The sequence below is a fragment of the Giraffa tippelskirchi genome, chromosome 9, assembly GCF_054371585.1.
Source record: "Giraffa tippelskirchi isolate mGirTip1 chromosome 9, T2T-mGirTip1v1.2.pri, whole genome shotgun sequence".
NCBI lineage: Eukaryota > Metazoa > Chordata > Mammalia > Artiodactyla > Giraffidae > Giraffa > Giraffa tippelskirchi.
In genome coordinates this window covers 57119545-57133779 of record NC_137283.1, presented here as the reverse complement: position 1 = coordinate 57133779, position 14235 = coordinate 57119545, and the positions used below count along the sequence as shown (strand labels likewise).

The 14235-nt window shown below is 60.2% G+C and overlaps 1 protein-coding gene and 1 long non-coding RNA gene across 2 annotated transcripts; one reads left to right on the top strand and one right to left on the bottom strand.

The window, feature by feature from the left end:
- Nucleotides 1–2166: 2166 nt before the first annotated feature.
- Nucleotides 2167–4617, bottom strand: LOC145520322 (uncharacterized). The gene is made up of 2 exons (XR_014064405.1): nucleotides 3863–4617; nucleotides 2167–2425 (listed from the first exon to the last, which is right to left on the bottom strand). It is a non-coding gene; the product is annotated as an uncharacterized LOC145520322 (long non-coding RNA).
- A 7459-nt stretch (nucleotides 4618–12076) lies between these two features.
- On the top strand, nucleotides 12077–13509 carry H1-10 (H1.10 linker histone). Its single transcript, XM_081526557.1, has one exon. It carries the CDS (start codon nucleotides 12431–12433, stop codon nucleotides 13073–13075), a length of 645 nt encoding a protein of 214 aa, XP_081382683.1. The 5' UTR covers nucleotides 12077–12430; the 3' UTR covers nucleotides 13076–13509.
- Nucleotides 13510–14235: the final 726 nt, after the last annotated feature.

The following is a 14235-nucleotide window of genomic DNA, read 5'->3' as shown; positions in this document are numbered from 1 at the left end:
CAGCATCAGTCCTTCCAGTGAATATTCAGGACACTTGATTAGGATACTTTGAGTATATCTGCTATCTCCCACATGGTATAAACATTGATTGTTCTCAGTATCTCGATTTGATTGCTATCAACTTCAACTGATCTACCCAACCCCGGAGCATTGTGCAGTGAGAAATCTCCAGCAGGAAGCTTCAAACTGCCTCTGACACGTTCGGTCAGTCACAGCACTTTGTCCATACACGGCACAAAGCTCTCCGTGTGCTTCAGTTGTATTTTTACCTTCACTTTCATGTCACTTTCACTTTCAATGTGCTGAAAATGTTGCTATTTCCCCTCCCATCTTCAATACTAAAATGGCTACACAAAAATTCACCAATTTTGATTTTTTTAAAATGCATACTGATATGACAGCTGTCACCAGACAATGGAACAAAATTGTTTCAAATGCAGTTGAAGACAATTGAGTGCTACCCGAGCTATCTTACAGAGAGAAACAAACGAACATTTTGGCCAACCCAATACAACGCTGCAGTAATCAAAACAGTAATGGTACTGGCACAAAACAGAAATATACAAAGATGGGACAGCATAGAAAGCGCAGAAATAAACCTGCCCCTGTGGTCAATTACCCTAAGACAAAGGGAGAGAAGACTACACAGTGGAGGAAAACAGCCTCTCCAAGAAACACTACTGGCAAAACTGGACAGCTGTATGTAAAAAAAAAAAAGAAATTGGAACCTTCTCTAACAACATATACAAAAATATACTCAAAATGGATTCGAGACCTAAATGTATATTGGTGCAGCCACTGTGGAAAACAGTATGGGAGTTCCTGAGAAAACTAAAAATACAACTACTATTAATACACGATCCAGCAACCCCACTCCTGGGCATGTCTGTGCAAACAGAAGTGTGATTCACAAAGACGCACGCACCCGTGTTCAGTGCAGCGCTATTCACAGTGGCCGAAGCAAGGACACGACCTGAATGACCACCGACAGACGGACAAAGAAGCTGTGATGGGGCTTCCCTGGTGCTCCAGTGGTTAAGCATCCACCTGCCAATGCAGGGGACATGGTTTCTATCCCTGGTCCAGGAACTAAGATCCCACATGCTGTGGAGTAACCAGCCTCACGTGCCACAATTCCTGAAGCCCAGGTGCCTACAGCGTCTGCTCCGCCACAAGAGAAGCCCCCACAATGAGAAGCCCCCACTCGCCGCAAGTAGAGAGAAGCCTACACAGCAGCAAAGACCCAGCACAACCAAAAATAAAGACAAACAGTTTTAAAAACCGAAGGATCTCACCTACACACTAGCTCTCCTGATCACCACCCCTAGCTGGTACCTCTGCTCGTATTTCTTTGGTCCACTGTCTCTACATGCATCCCACCAGTATTTTCAAATGTGCAAAGTCCAACTCTCCAGCGGCTCCTAGTTGCGGCCCCAGCGCACTTGCCTGCCTTCTCCCCACGTGTGCCTGCTTGTGTGGGCCGAGAAGCGTGTGGCTGGAAGCCGGTGCTGGCAGAGCCCTGGCGTGCCTGGAGCTGATGTGGCTGCCCTGCCCGGCTTCCCTCCGACCGCCAGGTTTCCTGGCATCTGGAAGAGACGCGAGCGAGCGTCAGCCCGGCCCACCGCCCTCCTTCGTCGGGCGGGAGTCCTGCCTTGGTTCGCGCTGCGCGGCCGGAGGGGTCCCTGTCGCTGGGAACTCATCGCTTCGCTGGAGCTCCAGGGGAAGGAGCTGTCCCCCACTCAGGGTCTTGTCTAGTCTGTGGGTTAACGGCGAGTCCAGGGAGGAGGAGGGGTGAGGGCTGTAATAAAGCCCCAGCTTTAGGGGAGCAAAGGCCCGCCGACCGAGGTGGGGTCTGTATGGGAAGCCAGCACGGCTGTCAGCGCAGAAACACGCCCTCCCTCTCCCCCCAGTCATGCCTCCACCCCTGGAAGGGCTGTTTGGGGGTCGTCTTGTCCAGGGGCTGCAGAGGAGCACGGAGCTGGCTTTACCCCCCACTCCAGGTCCCTTTTGGGATAAGAGGACCCTCCAGCTCTGACATCCGCTCAGGTTACCCTGGGCATCGCTCAGGTTACCCTGGGCATCACCTGAATCCTATCAGGGGATCGCTTCTCTTCCTGTTTTCCCTGAAAAAGGAAACTGCTAGAGCATACTGAAAGGACTATACACTGTGGCCAAGTGGAATTTATTCCTAGAATGCAAATATACGAAGTCTATCAATACACGACATTTATAGGGTGAAGATGAAAACCCAACGTGATCATCTCAAATGATACAGAAAAAGTGTTCCAAAAAATTCAACTATGAAGTTTCTGCAGGGGACCTCCCTGGAGGTTCAATGGTTAGGACTCCCGAGTTTCCATGGCAGGGGCCACCTGGTTGGCAGTCCAAGTTTCCATCCCCAGTTGGGGAACTAAGATCCCGCCTGCTGAATGGAGCAGTGAGAAATATAATGAATTACATAAATAAAATTTTAAAAATAAGCCAAACTCACAGACACAGAGAACAGACTGGATGCTGCCACAAGTGGAAAATGGGGGTGGGTGACACGGGTGAAAAGTCGAAAAGCACAGGCTTCCAGGTCCTGGGACTGTAACGCTCGTGATGGTGACTGGAGTTAATCACGCCCAATTAATTGCATATTGCAAAGCTGCTAACACCGCTGAACCAAGTTGTCTTACCTGACGCGGAGCAAACCACACTCCACTGAGACGCCTGAGATGCCGAGGTTTGAGGGTTTATTCACAAGGCAGCCAAGCAAGGAGACAGGAGAACGAACCTCCCGGCAGGCAAGGGGCTGGGGCATGATGGAATCAGGAATAAGAAGCAGGGAGAGCTGGTGGGGAAAGGTGGGCGCATCGCGTCCCATCGTGGGTCTGCGCAGGTGGAGCCAGGCTCCGGCGTCTGCAGCTTCAAAAGGTCACCCTGTGGACACCTGTGTCGGCCCAGTTGGAGGGGCCGTGGTCCCACGGTCCAGCTCACACCAAGTGCAGCTGAAGCCGAGTTCCTGGAGGACAACTCGGGCAGACGTGTTGTTTAAGCTCTGAGCTGCATGGAGGATACGCGACTCTATGCAACAACGACTAGAATGAGCTTGAGGCGTCAAGGCAGGTTACAGGTGAAATGGATTTAACTACAGACGCCACACAGTTTCACAATGAGGGTAGGTCTTAAAAAGTCCTTATCAGGAAAAAAAAAATATCCTGGAACTGTGTACGGTGACTGTGGACTGTTTTCACAGTACATACCAACATTCAAGTACATGGTACACTTGAGGGCTTCCCAGGCAGCTCAGCGGTCAAGAACCCGCCTGCCACTGCAGGAGACGCAGGTTCGATCCCTGGGTCGGTAAGATTCCCTGGAGGAGGGCATGGCAACCCACCCCAGTGTTCTTGCCTGGAGAATCCCATGGACAGAGGAGCCTGGAGGGGTGCAGTCCCTGGGGTCACAAAGAGTCAGACACGACTTAGCGACTAAACGACAAACATTTAAACCACAAGAGATTACATACTAAACAATATCATTTTCCTACTTGTCTTCAGAGTATTTTGCAGCCCTGAGCCTCCCTTCTGCCTGGCGTAGCAGCGGGGGCTGCTCTCAGTTGCCCTCTTATGGGCCCACCAGGCCTTGCAAACCACCTCATTCACTGGTATTTTCTACCTGGTCAAGTAGGCCTGTAAGTCAGTGGACCCTGGGATAGTTGCAATTGTTGCTTTTGTCTATGGTTTTCTTCTGGGGTTTTTTGGTTTCCCTCGACAAAATGTGAATAAACAAGCTTCCAGAGAGAGGAATGGGGAGTGGGGACAAGGAAGCACACAGGCGGGGGGGGGGGGACCCACGTGAGGACGCAGCTCTGGTGGCTCACCATCAGGCAAATATGTGATGCCCTGGTCCCCGGGGTCCACAGTGCCCACAGGGGCTGGGGGCACAGATTCCCAACTGGCAAAGGCCAGCAGGTGCTGACTGTACATCCTTGAAGGCAGCGCCAGGGACGGCCAGTGAGGACGGACAAGAGGTCACTCTGGAAGCCAGCTCTTCCAGCTGGAGTGGCGGCAGGTCAGGTGTGCGCCAGCTGTCACCTGGCCAGATGCCCGGAGGAGCCAGCCTCCAGGTGAGCCAGTTTACACTGGGGCTGTGGACATTACGTGTGTTTGTGTAGAGGGTAGGGGTGTCCTGTGAGGACACCAGCCGCTATGTACATCTACACGTGTGTGTGTGTGTGTCTGCGTGTGTGTAGGGGGAGGGGCGTCCTGTGAGGACACCAACCGCTGTGGACATGTACACACGTGTGTGTCTGCGTGTGTGTGGGCGGCAGGGTGTCTTGTGAGGAACCCGCGGCTGGTCTCCCGGCCGGGGGAGAGGGGCCCAGGCTGCTCCCTGAGGCTCCAGAGCCCGGAGACCGCGGTGGGGGCCGGCAGGACGGCGTCCTCGGCGGCTGCCCCAGGGCGGGGTGTCCGCACGGACCCTCACCTCAGAGCCGCCTCCAGAGCGGCCCTGCACAAGCGACCGCCAGCTCTGGGTCAGCCCTTTCCCAAAGCTGCTCCCGCAGCGGCCTCACGAGCCCGCCTCGCGCGGGAGGCCCCCAGGCCCCTCCCCGGGCCGGCCCCGCCCAGGGCGCGCGCGCCCCCGCGCCGCGGGAGGCCGGTTGGAGGCGCGCGCGGTCTCCATGGAGACGGCCGCGGGCGCGCGCGCCCAACGCCCGCCGGCGGCCCGCGCGGCCCAGACCTCCGGCGCGGCTGGAGGCAGGCGGGCGGGCGCGAAGGGCCGGGGGCACTTGGGGAAAATGCGAAGGCTGGGCGCCCGCTCCCGCGTCCCTGGGGCAAAGACGAACGTCCTCACCCCGGGGACCCTTCCCCTTCTGTCCCCAGAGGCCTCTGCCGACCGACCCCGGGTGCGGCCGCTACTCTCTCCGGGGGTGAAGACTGTCCTTGCCGAGAACCTCCCCGCTGCCCACACAGAAGGCTGCCCCCGAGTCCTCGGAGCCCCCTGCCCAGGGCTCCAGGCCACAAGCGTCCCGTTGGAAATGTTCCTCCCTCCGCTTGAGCCCGCTGCGGGCCCCTCGCAGGCGTAGGGTGCTTGTGTGGCAGAGGGAGATGCCGTCTAGCTCCCCACACTCTCCAGACAACCAGTCAATACTGGGGGCCGAGAGGAGAGGCCACATCGCCGAACTCCTCCTAGTCAGGGCCCTTTCTCCTCATTGATTCACACAAACTTTTACTGAGCATCTACTATGTGCCGCCTACAGAGGGTCCAGTGACCCACAAGCCAGACAAGCAGAAGCTGGGTGGGGAAGAGAGACTTAGGATATAAATGCAGAAGCTACAGTAGTGACAAGTGCTTGAAGAAAAAACCTGGAAAAGTGAAAGTCGGTGGGGGGTGGATAGCCCTACTTCAGATGGGGTGCTCAGGGAGGGCTTCCCGGAGGAGGTGGTATCCACCTGATTGGCAAGAAGGGGGAGGCGAAGGAGGGCTCAGCAGCACAAAAGCCCCAAGTGGAGGGGTGGGCGGGGGCGTGGTGCAGGGCAGGACAGCAAGGCAGCACGCTTGGATTTTATTCTAAGTGCGACAGGAAACCACCTGAGGGTTTAAGGAGGGGTAGGCAGGATCTGATGGGGTCCAGTGGGGGCTCTGAGAAAATGGTGGTTTCTGTGACGATCTGGCCACAGGGAGACCCACTCGGAGGCTTTCTTGGTCTTCTGGGGCTGGTAATGCCTGGCGGACAGGTCCAGGGTGAGCTCAGAGGCCAGGAGACAGCTCGGGCTTTCCCCCAGGTCCCCTCCCGATGTTCCCAGGCTCTGGGGCCTGGCCCCAAAGGACAGCCTTCTCACCCGGACAAGGCAGGCACATGGCCAACGTCCGTCCTTATGCAGGGGCCTGGCCTGGCCTCGCTGTCCCTTCCCCATCCCCAGCTAACTGGCCAGATGAGAGGTCAGGAAGGGCAAGAGCACTGGACTGGGAATCAGACTTGAAGCACAACCCAGAAGCCCCGGGTGGGCTTGGCCCCTTCTCTGCACCTTGTACCTCAGCTTCTTCAGGTCCCAGGGGGGCCCTTCCCCTGAACCCATCGATGTCAGTCCCAAAGCATTCAGGGGGGGCCACCTCCTTCAAGAAGCAGTGGCTGATGAGAGGGGAGGAGCGGAGGGGAGCTCATTTTTGGAGAGCTGTGTATGTCAGGCTCTCAAGTTAGGAGGAGGTGTTGTCTAGTTGGCTTTGCTGGCCGCCTCCTTTTCACAAGTGGGTCCCCATGCACCCATCTTCTGAAATAGCAGTTAGAGCCCCTTCTAGAGTCTCATATTCGAGGCTAAACAAGACAGAGGGGTGTTGGGGGCAGATGTTAAAGCAGAAGATAATTTAGCTCGAGAAAACCTAATGGGAGAAGGAATTGGGATGACCAGGGTTGAAGGAGCTGGAGTGGGAAGTGGGCTGTGGCAGGGAGGGCAGGTGAGCTGGGGGATATAAAGTCGAAGAGGTCAGCAGGGCCTGGATGCTGTGGCCAGTTGCGGGGGAGGGTGCTGAGGGTCCTGAATGGGAGAGCAACAAGCTCCCACTCTCCTCTTCAAAGGCCTCTGGTGGGGAGGAAGCGGTGGGGTGGGGGGGGGAGGTGGGGGCAGGAGGAGGGGCACCCCCAGAAAACGGCAGTTAGGGAGCTTTCAGGGCAGCCGGAGTTGGTTCTAGACCAGGAAAGAAAGTCAGGACCCCCAGGACTGGGTGAGCCCGATGGCTCTGAGATGCGCTTCTGTGAGCCTTGCAGGCCCTCATGCTAACCCTACGCCTACCTGGGTTTGACTCCCATTTCATTCATTCAACAAATATTTATTGAGGGCCTACTATGTGTCAGGCCCCGTGCAGCATGGGTTGAGAGCATCCCTGCTCTCCTGGGGGTGACAGGCACAAGACAGGACAATCTCAGAGAGTGATTAATGGTTTAAAACCAAGTGCTAGAAGGTGGGGGGAGGGGAGTGGTGCCACCCCTTGAAATGAGGTAAACAGCAAATGCTTTGCGATCTTCCCCGGCCGGGGGACCCTGCCAGTAGGGCGACACTGGAAGATGGTTTCTCTGCTTGTCAGGCTCTGCCCTGGTCCCGGTGTCCCTCCCAGAACAGTGTCTGGACGTGACCTACCCCAGCCCCTCGGCCTTGATCCCCGGGGCCCCATGGAGAAGAGATGTCAAACTCTACCATGGCCGAGCCTGGACAACAGTTCCGGCCTTGGCCTCCCTTTCGCGCTGGCCAGCTCGCTCCCCGGGAACTGAGACGGGCGGGCCGGCCCGGCCCCAGGAGACCCTGCCGGAGGAGGGAGGCAAACGGACAGGGGCCAGCCTCTCCTGGGCCGCCCTGCCCACAGATCATGGCTCGAAGGCCACTCAGTGCCACTGTCTTCCCAGAGCCTGCCCCCCTCCCTGCCCCCAGCCGGGCAGAGATCCCTGCAGGGGAGGCCCCTCGGGGAGGTGGGGCTGTGGCTGTTTCGGAAGAAAAGGAGGTGGGGGGGCAAAGGCAGGCTGTGAGGGGGCAGGACGCCGGTCCATCCAAGCCCCCGAAAGGCTGAATTCGATGGGGGAGCCAGGAAGCCCCGAGGGGGCGGCCAGGTCACCAGGGGTGGCCCGATGGCTGCGCCTGAAATGTGGGGCGGGAATGGGTGGGGAGACACACACGCAGGCCAAGCCGGGTGGATTCACAAGGCCCAGGATGGGTGCTCACAGGGGACTTGGGTTGGGGGGGCACGCTTGGAAGCCTGCCGGGTCACGGGGCATCAACACTTAAGTGGATTTGTAAGAGTGAATCAGGCAGCTACTTCTGGGCTGGTGAACAAAGGACAGTCAGGGAAACACATCAGTAACCGCCCGGCCTGCGCCAAGGGCACGACAGAACAGGGTGGGGGCCCCCCCGAGGCTGCTGAGCACAGGCCCCCAGGACATGGACCCAGTGTCCAGAGCCCAAGACACGCCGTCTTGGTTTTCACGTCACAGCCTTGTTCCCCCAGTCGGGTTTTATACCACTTGTAACTTCACTAAGAAAAAGGTACCCATCTCTTAAAGGAAAAAAATGTAAAAGGCCTGGAGAAGGCGGTGTGACCGAGCACGTCCCCAGCTCTGGCAGAACGGGCCAGGGGAAGCTGGGGGGACCCCTCCCAGACACGAGCCTTTGTTCCCGTCCAAGGGGATGGCCCCACCTGCCAGGCCCCGCGTCAGCTGTCGGCTCCGGGGGGGCTGTCACTACGCACCCCCAGTCCTCAGTGCCCCCCCACCCCGGGGGGGCCTCCCTGTGACCCCGACACACAGCGCCCATCCCTTCTTTACACACCGTCTTCTAAGCACAGCGGGGGGGAGCTCCCCAAGGGGAAGCGGAGGTGAGTGGGCAGCAGGGGCTCGCTCCACTGCCCCTGGGGACAGGTCGTGGTGGCCTCTGGGTCCCTTGTCCTGCCTCCTCCAAGAGCTGTCCACTCTCCACAGGCCGGCCCGCCCACCACTGGGGGGAAGGAGGGAGACCAGAGACCCCCAGAGCACCCCCATTCAGGGCTTCACAATACACATTTGCATCTTAAAGGCGACCTTTCCCCACCCTCACACCTGGTGAATTCCCCCATTTCCCCTTAGATACTAAAAAGCACCTAATGCCTCTTAACTTCCATTTTAAACCCCAAACCAGGCCCAGGCTGGAGCCAGCCTCGCTGTCTAAAACATAGTGTGGGGAGACAGACCCTCCTGTTACTCCCGGAACCCGCTGGGCCTTTCCCACAGGGGCTGCGACCCCTCAGACCTCTCGGCCCCATGCCTGGGGCTCCATCCTAGGCTGTCAGGAACTGGGTGTGTGTGTGGCAGGGGCCGCACTCTGTGGGTCCTTTTGTGTGTGGACTCCTACAGAGGTGGTGACAGGGCCCTCCCAGGGCCCAGGCAGGTGGCTCACACGGGGAGTGTGTGGGGGAACTGGGGTCCAGGCCAAACCACATTTCTGCTGCAGGGTGTGCCCCAGGGAAGCTGGGCCCCAGGGAACAGGGCCAGTCCAGCTGGCTCTCAGAAGCACCCCCCCACAAATAGGCAACAGAGGGTCAGATAAGGATAAAGGCTATGAGGAAAATAAAGCAGGCCGGCGGGCCTGGAGGCAGCTCTGAATGGATTCTGGAGGAAAAGGGCCAGCCACGTGGCAAGTGCCAAGGCCCCGAGTGGGAGCCCCGGGCACAAGAAACAAAAAGGCCAGAGCCAGAGGGTGGGGCGGCTGAGAGGGGAGCGGCCCCTACTCTCTGTAAGTGTGGGGGAGAGCGGGATTGCAGGAGAAAATGGGAGACACAGATGCGATACTTCAGACACCCCAGAGGGGAAGGTGGGCAGCCACTGTCTGCTGCTCAGGAGAGAGATGGGTGTCACCGGTGTATGGATGGTGTTTGGAGCATCAGGACCCTAGGCCCTGGGGAAGGGGCGGCCCTCTCAGCCAGGCCCTGGCCAATTGCAGAGGCCCCTTTCCCCACGTTTCGTCATTTTTCCATTGGCCACGTGAGGCCTTCTCCACCTGTCCTGTCCTTACAGGGATGGCAGGCGGCTCCCCGGGAGTGTGGGGTTCGCGGGCCACGTGCTCCTGAAGGCGTGGGCCCAGGCCTCTGTTTCCTCATCTGTATGTTGAGGTCAGTGGGAGGAAACCACTCCATCCCACCAGCTCCCGGAGCCCAGAGTCGGTGTCCCTGAGCCCCGGGGCCCAAAGGGCTGGAGAGGCCTCTGGAGCATGAATGCCGCATCCTCCCGGTGGTCTGGACTACGCTGCCTGGCCTGCATGTGTCCACTCTCTGCTCTGAGTCCTTCACTTCTCCTGGTATGGCCAGGCCTCCCTCAAGGCCACAGAGCCTTCCCCCCACTCCCGCTGACCCCCTCCTCACGGATCAGGTGCTGGACATCAGCCCACTGTTACTCAGCCCCCACCCCGCTTCTGCCCTGACCCAGGTCCAATCTGCAGATTTTTTTAAAAGGCAAATCTGAAATTGGGACTGCATTTTTGTGTGAAATGGCCTGATTTTTTAATCCTGAAACTAATTTCACCTTTTTAAATACACTGGGCTGAACAGGCAAAGTTCAGGCAGAGGTTCTGAGCAGACGGAAGCTGGCCAATGGGCTCAAGTTCAACCAGTTTCCTGAGGGGCTGCCCTGTGCAGACAGGTCCTCTGTTCTAGAAATTCTCTTCAACTTCCAGGGCCCAGGCCATGCCTGGTCCCCCTCCTCTCTGATGGTTCTTCTTCTGTCTCCAGTGGACAGCTGCTGTCTCCTGCCAGCCCACACCCTCCCCTTCCGTCTGATGTCCGGCCGGTGGGCAGAGGGCCCTCACCCAGCCTTGCCTGCTGCTGCAACCGGCTCCAGATTCACATTTTCAGCCCATTGCCTGCCCCCACAGGATGAGCAGGTTTCAGTCTGGGGTCCCTTGGGGGCCTCACCCTCTGTTCTCCCTTTGACCTGAGTCCTTCTCGCCAGTCACCTGGTTGCCCTGGGCCAGCTGTCTTCTGGGTGCCCCTGCTCCCACTCCACCTCCGTGCATCCTGGTCCACCCCAGGAGGGGGACAAGGGGTCTCCATCTCGCAGCTTCTCGCCCTGCACACACCTTGCATCTCTGGAATCCGAGGTCTTTGCTCAAGTGTCCACAGGTCCCCATTCCCCCCTGGACTCAGGGCTCCCAGCCTCTGGGTTGAAAGGGGCTCGGCTGCTCCACAGGAGCCCACACTGAGACCCATCCTCCTTCTCTCTCCTGCTGGGTGTACTCACTGCCCCCTTTTGTGGCTCCCAGCCCCTGACCTCCCCCGTCCCCCTGCAAATCCCACCAGCCTCACATCTCCCTGGCTCAAAGTCCTCCTCCCCTGGGGCTTATTATAAACGCAGCTTGTTGGAGAGTAAGCGGGGTCGCACAAGCGCTGTGGCAGGGGTGCGCACAGACCTCCGAGGGGCCCGCGGTTCTGCTCTACGCCCCCACTCCGTCCGGCCCGCCTCTCTTCCATGCTTGGGCTTCAGGAGACTGCAGGGCGCAGGATCGGGCCTAAATCACTCACCCTAAAAGGGATCCACCCTCCTCCTGGAGTGTCTCCCCGTGTCTCAGCTTTACCCAAGTGGGGGCTCCTTTGGCTTGGAGAAAGATAGTCCGATGCCTCCTGCTCACTCCCAGGACTGGACCCAGCGGCAGGGCCATCAACTTGCACAAGCTTCCGCCTGGTGCCCAGAGAGAGTGTCCCCGCTCTCAACTGCGCTCCCCACACGAAGTGGGGGGGGGGGGTGCCCAGAACGAGGAGCCGCTCCCCTGCCCCATCCTCCTCGGGAAATCCTCCGGGGGCCAGCGCCTCCCCTCGCCCCCGCCGGAGGCGCCTTGTGGCTTTGGGGTAAGGGTAGAAGCTACTCACGCACCATAAAATGGGGGCACTTGTAGCATCCGCGGCGGCGGCGGCGGGGGTGGGGGGGACGCCTAGGGAATGTCCCCAGAGAAGCACCTGCAGTCGTCCCCGCCGCCTCCCGCGTGGTGCCCTGGGCCCTCGAGGCCTAAGGAGGCCTCGGGTGCGCAAAGGAAGGCGCCCGCATCCGCCCTCCCCTTGCACTCAGGCGGAGACCCCCCTCGAAGCGTCCCGGCTCCTTCCACACTGCCCCAGCCGACCGCGCGAGGGCGTGCCCTGTGTTAGTTCGGACAAATTAAAGCTCGTCCAGCGGGCAGGCCCGGGGTTCCCTGGATGCGATCTGGGCTTGGGGGCCCGTGGAGCACTCTTTGCTGTCGGCTGCGGAGCTCCGGGCTGCGGGGCCTCTCTGGGGGCCCGCGCTATTCGGCCTCAAACGGGGTGCCCCCCTCCTCTCGCGCTCCCTCAGCCTAGGGTGCGCCCCTCCGTTCCCCTCTAGCGAGCCCTTCCTGGGCGCGGGCCGCCTCTCCATCGCGCCGCGGGCTCGGGGCCTGTCCGGGGTGCACAGCGGCGGGCACGGCGGCGCCGGGGAGGCCGGGTCTGGGAAGCCAGCGGCCGGGGAAGGGGCTCCAAGAAGCACAAGTTGGCGCCGGCCCCGGACCAGGCTGTTGTTGTTCTCAACGTGGTCCGCCTTGGAGCCATAAAAGGGGAGCGCGGCGCCCTCCCCGCCAGAGCGCAGCGCGCACGCCCAGCGAGTTCCGGCATAGGCAGCGGTGGCGGCAGCTCGCTAGGCCGATTTCCCCGCTCCCGGACGGTCCCTGCTCCAGCCACTTCGCGCCGGACTCCTGCGCTCCGATCGCTTTCGCGCAGGCCCCGCTTCCGGTCCCGACTCGGGACCCCCGCTCCGGCCGTCCCGGCCCCCACCCCAGCCCTGCCGCCCGGCCCCAGGCCCGGCCGCGGCCGCTCCCGCCTGGAGCCGCCGCGCGCCCCCAGCCCCCCGGCGCCCCCGCGGCCCCTCGCCTTTCTCTTCCCGGCGCGGCCCCCGGGTTTCCGCGCCCCGCCCGCCACCAATCCGCTCGCCACTATGTCTGTGGAGCTCGAAGAGGCCCTGCCGCTGACGACTGCCGAGGGGGCGGCCAAGAAGGCGGCGAAGGCCGGAGGCTCGGCCACGTTGTCCCCGTCCAAGAAGAGGAAGAATAGCAAAAAGAAGAATCAGCCGGGCAAGTACAGCCAGCTGGTGGTGGAGACCATCCGCCGGCTGGGCGAGCGCAACGGCTCATCGCTGGCCAAGATCTACGCGGAGGCCAAGAAGGTGGCGTGGTTCGACCAGCAAAATGGGCGCACCTACCTCAAGTACTCCATCAAGGCGCTGGTGCAGAACGATACCCTGCTGCAGGTGAAGGGCACCGGCGCCAACGGCTCCTTCAAGCTCAACCGCAAGAAGCTGGAGGGTGGCGGCAGCGAGCGGCGCGGAGCCCCGGCGCCTGCCTCGGCCCCGGCGCCCGCTGCGCACAAGGCCAAGAAGACGGCCCCGGGCGCGGCCGCCCCGCGACGCGCGGACAAGAAGCCAGCCAAGGGCCCACAGCCCGAGAAGCGCTCGCACAAGAAGGGTGCAGCTTCCAAGAAGGACAAAGGCAGCAAGGCCAAGAAGGCGGCGGCTGCGGGGGGGAAGAAGGTGAAGAAGGCGGCCAAGCCCAGCGTCCCCAAAGTGCCCAAGGGCCGCAAGTGAGCGCGGGGCCCCGGCGCCCACTTTTCCACCCCCGAGTGCACGTAGGTTTTGCGCGGAGCCCGAACCGCCGTGTGCGCTCCGACATCAGTGGGCCCGGGCCGCGCCGGCCTGCCCATCCCCCAACGTGGGAGCGTTTTTTTCTTTTTTTTTTGTTATTGTTTGCTTTAGATTTTTGAAACGGCCCTGGCGACGCCCTTATTGGCTCTCGCCCTTGGCCCTGGCTGTCGCCTTGGTTACCGGCTCCGGGGCGCCAATGGCCGGGCTGCGCCTGCCCGCCCCGGCCCTGCGCGCGAGGACGCCACGGCGGCGCAGCCCTTCCCGCCCCCGCCCTGCCCGCCTCCGGGCGCGTGCCGGGTAATGGCGCGGGGGCGCGCGCGGCTGCTCTCCCTCCGGTCTCCATTTTTGGGGCGAAATAAATTGTTTAAACCTTTCAACCGCTCTTGTCGTCTTCGAGTGGAGTAGGGCTGGGCGGGGCCGCCGTGGGGCTTGAGCTTGGGCTGGATGGGTCTAGCGGAGGGCCCCCTGTGCGCCAAGTCCGTTAGAGACGGAGGCGGGGAGATGGGCGGTTGGTCCCAGAAGAAGGCATGGGTGTACCTGGGTAGAATGGCAGTTTCGTCCATCACCCGGGGGCTGGGAGAGCAGGGGCTTTGCGGGGCTCTGCTGTCACTGCAGGGTGGACCTTCACAGAGCTTGGTGAACTCGAGTTCAGTGAGGCTCCCTGTTGATGTGATGGACAGCGGACCCAGGCTCACCCACCGTGATGCAAGAAGTGGTCTCATCAAGACTGACGCTCTTGGAGCTTGTAAATTAATCTGGAGCATACGTGGGATCCAGAGTTAAGGGTAAATTGGCAGGAATGAGACTCTGCCCTGGGACGCCCCTACCCTTGTGTGTTCATCATATGGAATAGTTGATCGTCCAGTCGGGCGCTAAACAGACCTATTTTAACATGTTTCTATTAGGGAACAACCCTGCAAAACGGGAGAACTCGAGCTGTGGGGAAGCCAGCGAACATTCCAGAATAGTGTATATGTACAGACCAGGCTGAGCAAGCCTGGGCTTGGGCTAGATGAGAGCCACAGAGAATCGAGAGAAGAGTCCTGGGCCAGTAAGTTCCTTGACCGCTGCCAGGCAGCCACTGCCCTCTGGAGCACAGGGAA

What these genes read in the sequence shown, in the direction of transcription:
- H1-10 (XM_081526557.1), top strand. Translation starts at nt 12,431, where the DNA reads ATGTCTGTGGAGCTCGAAGAGGCCCTGCCGCTGACGACTGCCGAGGGG.